Consider the following 9,406-nt stretch of genomic DNA (forward strand, 5'->3'; position numbering starts at 1 on the left):
TGATGAGGTTATGGTATAAAGGAATAATAGAGGATGTAGTAGAGGGGTGATGAGGTTATAGTATAAAGGACTAATAGAGGATGTAGTAGAGGGGTGATGAGGTTATGGTATAAAGGACTAATAGAGGATGTAGTAGAGGGGTGATGAGGTTATGGTATAAAGGACTAATAGAGGATGTAGTAGAGGGGTGATGAGATTATGGTATAAAGGACTAATAGAGGATGTAGTAGAGGGGTGATGAGGTTTTGGTATAAAGGACTAATAGAGGATGTAGTAGAGGGGTGATGAGGTTATGGTATAAAGGACTAATAGAGGATGTAGTAGAGGGGTGATGAGGTTATGGTATAAAGGACTAATAGAGGATGTAGTAGAGGGGTGATGAGGTTATGGTATAAAGGACTAATAGAGGATGTAGTAGAGGGGTGATGAGGTTATGGTATAAAGGACTAATAGAGGATGTAGTAGAGGGGTGATGAGGTTATGGTATAAAGGACTAATAGAGGATGTAGTAGAGGGGTGATGAGGTTATGGTATAAAGGACTAATAGAGGATGTAGTAGAGGGTTCAATAACACATAAGACAGAGGAGATGACATGAAGCTTCAGTAAAGTTTGTGCTCTGTAGTAAAGTGTGTGTGTGTGTGTGTGTGTGTGTGTGTGTGTGTGTGTTGTAACGTAACTGTTTTTGCTGTTGGGTGTGAAGCCAGCTTGTCCTGTGAGATAATAAAATAAGCTGGACTTGCTATTATTGAATAGCTCCTGTTAACCTTCTCTCTCTCCTTCAGAACTACGAGGCTGTAGGGTTTATAAGGGGTTTATCTCTCTCTCCTTCAGAACTACATGGCTGTAGGGTTTATAAGGGATTTATCTCTCTCTCCTTCAGAACTACGAGGCTGTAGGGTTTATAAGGGGTTTATCTCTCTCTCCTTCAGAACTACATGGCTGTAGGGTTTATAAGGGGTTTATCTCTCTCTCCTTCAGAACTACGAGGCTGTAGGGTTTATAAGGGGGTTATCTCTCTCTCCTTCAGAACTACATGGCTGTAGGGTTTATAAGGGGTTTATCTCTCTCTCCTTCAGAACTACGAGGCTGTAGGGTTTATAAGGGGGTTATCTCTCTCTCCTTCAGAACTACATGGCTGTAGGGTTTATAAGGGGTTTATCTCTCTCTCCTTCAGAACTACATGGCTGTAGGGTTTATAGGGGGTTTATCTCTCTCTCCTTCAGAGCTACGAGGCTGTAGGGTTTATAAGGGATTTATCTCTCTCTCCTTCAGAACTACATGGCTGTAGGGTTTATAAGGGATTTATCTCTCTCTCCTTCAGAACTACATGGCTGTAGGGTTTCTAAGGGATTTATCTCTCTCTCCTTCAGAACTACGAGGCTGTAGGGTTTATAAGGGGTTTATCTCTCTCTCCTTCAGAACTACATGGCTGTAGGGTTTATAAGGGGTTTATCTCTCTCTCCTTCAGAACTACATGGCTGTAGGGTTTATAAGGGGGTTATCTCTCTCTCCTTCTGAACTACGAGGCTGTAGGGTTTATCTCTCTCTCCTTCAGAACTACATGGCTGTAGGGTTTATAAGGGGTTTATCTCTCTCTCCTTCAGAACTACATGGCTGTAGGGTTTATAAGGGGTTTATCTCTCTCTCCTTCAGAAACTACGAGGCTGTAGGGTTTATAAGGGATTTATCTCTCTCTCCTTCAGAACTACGAGGCTGTAGGGTTTATAAGGGGTTTATCTCTCTCTCCTTCAGAACTACATGGCTGTAGGGTTTATAAGGGATTTATCTCTCTCTCCTTCAGAACTACATGGCTGTAGGGTTTATAAGGGGTTTATCTCTCTCGCCTTCAGAACTACGAGGCTGTAGGGTTTATAAGGGGTTTATCTCTCTCCTTCAGAACTACATGACTGTAGGGTTTATAAGGGGTTTATCTCTCTCTCCTTCAGAACTACGAGGCTGTAGGGTTTATAAGGGGTTTATCTCTCTCTCCTTCAGAACTACATGGCTGTAGGGTTTATAAGGGATTTATCTCTCTCTCCTTCAGAACTACATGGCTGTAGGGTTTATAAGGGGTTTATCTCTCTCCTTCAGAACTACATGGCTGTAGGGTTTATAAGGGATTTATCTCTCTCTCCTTCAGAACTACATGGCTGTAGGGTTTATAAGGGGTTTATCTCTCTCTCCTTCAGAACTACATGGCTGTAGGGTTTATAAGGGATTTATCTCTCTCTCCTTCAGAACTACATGGCTGTAGGGTTTATAAGGGGTTTATCTCTCTCTCCTTCAGAACTACATGGCTGTAGGGTTTATAAGGGATGTATCTCTCTCTCCTTCAGAACTACGAGGCTGTAGGGTTTATAAGGGATTTATCTCTCTCTCCTTCAGAACTACGAGGCGTTCTTTGATGCCAGAGAAGACAATATTGTCTACGCTTTCCTGGGTCTCACCGCTCCCCCTGGATCTAAGGTACCCTAACCTCTACACCCAAATCCCTAACTCTTCCTGGGTCTGGTAGAGGCAGAATCAGATAACCCACTCGCCGCCCAATTCTTGCAAGGCACCTTGATCTCCGCCCCCTGTAGTTCCTTATGTTCTTCATGTGAATGATGGGGATTTGGGACTTGTCTGGGAGCAACGTTATATCCTTCTTGTCAGACTCATTAAAGAAATAATCAACATTATGTACAAAATAAGTTACAAACAATGCGAAAAAACACAAAAAATAGTGCAATTGGTTAGGAGCCTGTAAAATGTCAGCCATTCCCTCCGGTGCCATTCTGTATCATTTTACTGCAAGACATTATTATTATATTAGGCTACATGAGCATTCTAGGCCTACAGTCAGTTACTATAGGAGGCTAAAACCTCAGAGGGTTGGAAGTCCCACCCACATCCTCTGTCTGAGGCTGATGAGCACCCCACCAGGCTCTAAGGTAACACACTCTAACTTTAGTCATCAACTTTAGTCCAAGGTACACTATCAACAAGGCAGGTCCTACAGGCCCTAGTTTCTACCTTCTTAACAACACTATCAACAAGGCAGGTCCTACAGGCCCTAGTTTCTACCTTCTAAACAACACTATCAACAAGGCAGGTCCTACAGGCCCTAGTTTCTACCTTCTTAACAACACTATCAACAAGGCAGGTCCTACAGGCCCTAGTTTCTACCTTCTTAACAACACTATCAACAAGGCAGGTCCTACAGGCCCTAGTTTCTACCTTCTTAACAACACTATCAACAAGGCAGGTCCTACAGGCCCTAGTTTCTACCTTCTTAACAACACTATCAACAAGGTAGGTCCTACAGGCCCTAGTTTCTACCTTCTTAACAACACTATCAACAAGGCAGGTCCTACAGGCCCTAGTTTCTACCTTCTTAACAACACTATCAACAAGGCAGGTCCTACAGGCCCTAGTTTCTACCTTCTTAACAACACTATCAACAAGGCAGATCCTACAGGTCCTAGTTTCTACCTTCTTAACAACACTATCAACAAGGCAGGTCCTACAGGCCCTAGTTTCTACCTTCTTAACAGCACTATCAACAAGGCAGGTCCTACAGGCCCTAGTTTCTACCTTCTTAACAGCACTATCAACAAGGCAGGTCCTACAGGCCCTAGTTTCTACCTTCTTAACAACACTATCAACAAGGCAGATCCTACAGGCCCTAGTTTCTACCTTCTTAACAACACTATCAACAAGGCAGATCCTACAGGCCCTAGTTTCTACCTTCTTAACAACACTATCAACAAGGCAGGTCCTACAGGCCCTAGTTTCTACCTTCTTAACAACACTATCAACAAGGCAGGTCCTACAGGCCCTAGTTTCTAACTTCTTAACAACACTATCAACAAGGCAGATCCTACAGGTCCTAGTTTCTACCTTCTTAACAACACTATCAACAAGGCAGGTCCTACAGGCCCTAGTTTCTACCTTCTTAACAACACTATCAACAAGGCAGATCCTACAGGCCCTAGTTTTGACGTACCTGGACTACTGTTCAGTCGTCTGGTCAAGTGCCACAATGAGGTGCCACAACTGGCTCAGAACAGGGCAGCATAGTAATCAAACTGCCTTACTGTGTTTGTGAACTGTACTAAAAGAATAGCCTCTTTTTACCTTGGATGTACACAGAGAGCTAATATTAATAATATGCATGTCAATCTCTCCTGGCTCAAAGTGGAAGAGAGATTGACTTCATCACAACTTGTATTTGTCAGAGTTATTGACATGTTGAATGCACCGAGCTGTCTGTCTAAAATACTGGCACACAGCTCGGACACCCATGCATACCCCACAATACATGCCACAAAGGGTCTCTTCACAATCCAGAACTAGACTATGGGAGGCTCAAGGTACTACATAGAGCCATGACTACATGGACCTCTATTCCACAGTACTACATAGAGCCATGACTACATGGAACTCTATTCCACAGTACTACATAGAGCCATGACTACATGGACCTCTATTCCACAGTACTACATAGAGCCATGACTACATGGACCTCTATTCCACAGTACTACATAGAGCCATGACTACATGGAACTCTATTCCACATCAGGTAACTGATGCAGCAGGAGAATTAGATTAAAAAACAGATACAAATACACTTTATGGAAGCGAGGACTGTGAAGCAACACAAACATACGCACAGACACATGCATACACACACACACGATAACATATGCACTATACACACACGTACACATGGATTTTGTGTTGTAGATATGTGGCAGTAGAGTAGGGGCCTGAGGGCACAAATGTAATGTGTTGTGAAATCTGTTCTGAATGTATGTGTGTTGCTGGACCCCAGGAAGTGTAGCTGCTGCCTTGACAGGAACTAATGGGGATCCATAATAAACCCCAGGAAGAGTAGCTGCTGCCTTGACAGGAACTAATGGGGATCCATAATAAACCCCAGGAAGTGTAGCTGCTACCTTAACAGGAACTAATGGGGATCCATAATAAACCCCAGGAAGAGTACCTGCTGCCTTGGCAGGAACTAATGGGGATCCATAATAAACCCCAGGAAGAGTAGCTGCTACCTTGACAGGAACTAATGGGGATCCATAATAAATGCAAATACCTAACACTTAACCATAACCACACCTGTCACATTCTGTCTTCTATCAGTTACACATATTACCAAACCCAACTTCATCCTGTATATACATACCCCTTTGTCTGTCTGTCTCTGCACCCTGGCTCCCCCTCTCTGCCACTCAGGGAACTTCAGGGAGGTGTGTCTATCACCATGGAGATACAGGGGCTTTCTTTGGTCACACTGAAGCTGTTAAAACCAACAGACCTTACTACTAAAATTCACCACACCTCTTTCCCCCTCCCCACTCTCCCTCTCTCTCCCGCCCCACTCTCTCTCTCTCCCCTTTTCCACTCTACACCTCTCTCTCTCCCCTTCCCCATTCTCTTTACCTCTCTCTCTCTCCCCCTCCCTCTTCCTCTCTCTCGCTCTCCCCCCTCCCAATCTCACTCTCCCTTTTCCCACCTCTCTCTCTCCCTCCCGCTCTCTCTTCATATTTCTCTCTGTAGGAGGCTGAGGCCCTAGCCAAGAGAGAGCAGCAATAGTTCCACAGTGCTCCTTCCTCCAACCACAGACCAGACCAGACCATGACCAAGCCAGAGCCTGCTGGGCAGACCATACCATATTATTCTCACTCTGTTAGAGGTCAGGGGGTTCTTTCCAGATGTTTAGTTTAGTTTTGTTGTTGTTGTGTCTCATGCTTCAGCTGTGCCTTATCAGCTGGGTGTGAGGAGGTACTGAAGCAGAGCATGCTGGGTACCCATGAGTCCCTCCGCTGGCCTTAAAGCCTGTTGTCTGAATGTCTCCACACCTGATGTCATGATGTCCCAGTCAGTCTGAATGCATGTCCTCTAGAAGACAGGATGTACTATCAGAGTAGCACTTCTCTCTAATGTTAAACACAAAATGTTGCCTTCCTCCTCTCTCCAAATGTCCCAGCTGTCCTCCTGTCTACTTCTTCCCCTCCCTCCACTATTCTCAGCAATCTGACCATCTTCTGTTCTACAGAGAACACGGCACCTAGATGCTAGTTGTTTTATGCCTGAGGCCCTGTGACTTAATGTTTTGATCTGCTTGTTTTGATAGAGATGAAATGTGATAAAGATAACATGAAGTAATACAAATATAACATGCCAAAATATACATCTGTAACGGAAGCAGAGAGGTGATGTATTATTGTAAACATGTCTGTATACCGCTAACTACTCAATTCAGATTCACACATATACTGGTCAGAATGTTTGTTCAGCTTGGTGCCATAGTATAATATGATCCATATAATCTCTCCTCTCTTCTCTGCCTCGCCATAATAGTCTTATTTTTGTGTACAATAAAGATCTGAGAGTTGTTTTACTGGTTATAACAGCGTTGTGCATTGATGTTATCACACATTGACTGTCTAGAAACTGTATAGGCTAGTGGCAAGGCCTCTACATTTCTTTTTAGATAACCTTACCCGAGGTGGAACAAAACACAACCATGTCTTTTCACATCTCTAATGTCTCCTCCCATTTGTCAAATGGATGGTTGAATGATGTTGTGACAGAAACTCATGGAACCCAATATTGCAAGTGCTGATATTGCAAAAATGTGGAATACAAGTAATCTGCTGTCTTACATACGTTTAATGCATCTTGTAAATATAGACCTGTAAACACATTTACAATAGGCGTAAATATCAACTATGAATTTTTATGATGAATTTAAGTTTTACTTTTTGGTAGCTGATTAATAGATAAGTAAAATGTTCTCTCATTCAGTGCTGTATGGTCCTGTCTGACAACAATACACACAGTTACACATGTCTTTTGGTGTAGTGGCTATTGTAATCATCTCTAAGGAAAACAAGTCTGCTCAGAGATCGAAATTACATTTTTGGGGGGCCAAGGCTCCTTTTGGGGTCCATACAGGCTGGTCCAGCATAGGAGCTGGTTTGGCTGGTGACCAGCCTTAGCAGTGTTTTCGCGGTGCCTTAGCAGCGTTTTCGTGGTGCCTTAGCAGCGTTTTCGTGGTGCCTTAGCAGCGTTTTCGTGGTGCCTTAACAGTGTTTTCGCGGTGCCTTAGCAGCGTTTTCGTGGTGCCTTAGCAGCGTTTTCGTGGTGCCTTAGCAGCGTTTTCGTGGTGCCTTAGCAGTGTTTTCGTGGTGCCGTAGCAGCGTTTTCGTGGTGCCTTAGCAGCGTTTTCGTGGTGCCTTAGCAGTGTTTTCGCGGTGCCTTAGCAGCGTTTTCGCGGTGCCTTAGCAGCGTTTTCGCGGTGCCTTAGCAGTGTTTTCGCGGTGCCTTAGCAGTGTTTTCATGGTGCCTTAGCAGTGTTTTCGCGGTGCCTTAGCAGCGTTTTCGTGGTGCCTTAGCAGTGTTTTCATGGTGCCTTAGCAGCGTTTCGTGGTGCCTTAGCAGTGTTTTCATGGTGCCTTAGCAGCGTTTTCGTGGTGCCTTAGCAGTGTTTTCATGGTGCCTTAGCAGTGTTTTCATGGTGCCTTAGCAGTGTTTTCGTGGTGCCTTAGCAGCGTTTCGTGGTGCCTTAGCAGCGTTTCGTGGTGCCTTAGCAGCGTTTTCGCGGTGCCTTAGCAGCGTTTTCGCGGTGCCTTAGCAGTGTTTTCGCGGTGCCTTAGCAGTGTTTTCATGGTGCCTTAACAGTGTTTTCATGGTGCCTTAGCAGTGTTTTAGCAGTCAGAAAGATTAATAAATTAGATGACCTAAACCATCTACACTGGAACAACCATTTCAGTAATGGATGCAATAGTTGAGAAAAATGTATATTATGTATCTTTCGCCTCTAGATTTGTCTTTGTGTTGCATAAGATTCATTAATCAGTCAATGCAAAAACACTAACAAAAAAAGATATTGAAACAATTACAATAGAGCATTCTGGGAAATATAATAATGATGGGCGTGGTAAGACCAGTTTGACCAGCATGGACCAGTTTGGTCACCATTATACCAGCATCCCCAATATGGACCAGTTTGGTCACCATCATACCAGCATCCCCAATATGGACCAGTTTGGTCACCATACCAGCATCCCCAATATGGACCGTTTGGTCACCATCATACCAGCATCCCCAATATGGACCAGTTTGGTCACCATCATACCAGCATCCACAATATGGACCAGTTTGGTCACTATCATACCAGCATCCACAACACGCACCAGTTTGGTCACTATCCTACCAGCATCCCCAACACGCACCCGTTTGGTCACCATCATACCAGCATCCCCAACACGCACCTGTTTGGTCACCATCATACCAGCATCCCCAATATGGACCAGTTTGGTCACTATCATACCAGCATCCCCAATATGGACCAGTTTGGTCACTATCATACCAGCATCCCCAACACGCACCAGTTTGGTCACCATCATACCAGCATCCCCAATATGGACCAGTTTGGTCACTATCATACCAGCATTCCCAATATGGACCAGTTTGGTCACCATCATACCAGCAACCCCAATATGGACCAGTTTGGTCACCATCATACCAGCATCCCCAATATGGACCAGTTTGGTCACCATCATACCAGCATCCCCAATATGGACCAGTTTGGTCACTATCATACCAGCATCCCCAATATGGACCAGTTTGGTCACCATCATACCAGCATCCCCAATATGGACCAGTTTGGTCACCATCATACCAGCATCCCCAATATGGACCAGTTTGGTCACCATACCAGCATCCCCAATATGGACCGTTTGGTCACCATCATACCAGCATCCCCAATATGGACCAGTTTGGTCACCATCATACCAGCAACCCCAATATGGACCAGTTTGGTCACCATCATACCAGCATCCACAATATGGACCAGTTTGGTCACTATCATACCAGCATCCACAACACGCACCAGTTTGGTCACTATCCTACCAGCATCCCCAACACGCACCCGTTTGGTCACCATCATACCAGCATCCCCAACACGCACCTGTTTGGTCACCATCATACCAGCATCCCCAATATGGACCAGTTTGGTCACTATCATACCAGCATCCCCAATATGGACCAGTTTGGTCACTATCATACCAGCATCCCCAACACGCACCAGTTTGGTCACCATCATACCAGCATCCCCAATATGGACCAGTTTGGTCACTATCATACCAGCATTCCCAATATGGACCAGTTTGGTCACCATCATACCAGCAACCCCAATATGGACCAGTTTGGTCACCATCATACCAGCATCCCCAATATGGACCAGTTTGGTCACTATCATACCAGCATTCCCAATATGGACCAGTTTGGTCACCATCATACCAGCAACCCCAATATGGACCAGTTTGGTCACCATCATACCAGCATCCCCAATATGGACCAGTTTGGTCACCATCATACCAGCATCCCCAATATGGACCAGT

At 44.7% G+C, this 9,406-nt stretch overlaps 1 protein-coding gene across 2 annotated transcripts in view; it reads left to right on the forward strand.

Moving 5' to 3' along the window:
• The window catches only part of sh3bgrl (SH3 domain binding glutamate-rich protein like), a 59,166-nt gene extending 52,760 nt beyond the window's left edge, over positions 1-6,406 (forward strand). The window contains exons 3-4 of one of the 2 annotated variants that reach the window (XM_021583212.3): positions 2,388-2,468; positions 5,556-6,406. In XM_021583212.3, the coding sequence (XP_021438887.1) occupies positions 2,388-2,468; positions 5,556-5,591 (117 nt within the window). In that variant the 3' untranslated portion in view covers positions 5,592-6,406. Of the gene's footprint in view, positions 1-784; positions 914-2,387; positions 2,469-5,555 lie in introns of those variants that run through there. The other variant, XM_090221151.1, reaches the window with a different exon arrangement.
• Positions 6,407-9,406: the final 3,000 nt, after the last annotated feature.

The sequence above is a fragment of the Oncorhynchus mykiss genome, chromosome 25 (assembly GCF_057628025.1).
Source record: "Oncorhynchus mykiss isolate SJ-2025 chromosome 25, ASM5762802v1, whole genome shotgun sequence".
In the NCBI taxonomy this organism is placed as follows: domain Eukaryota; kingdom Metazoa; phylum Chordata; class Actinopteri; order Salmoniformes; family Salmonidae; genus Oncorhynchus; species Oncorhynchus mykiss.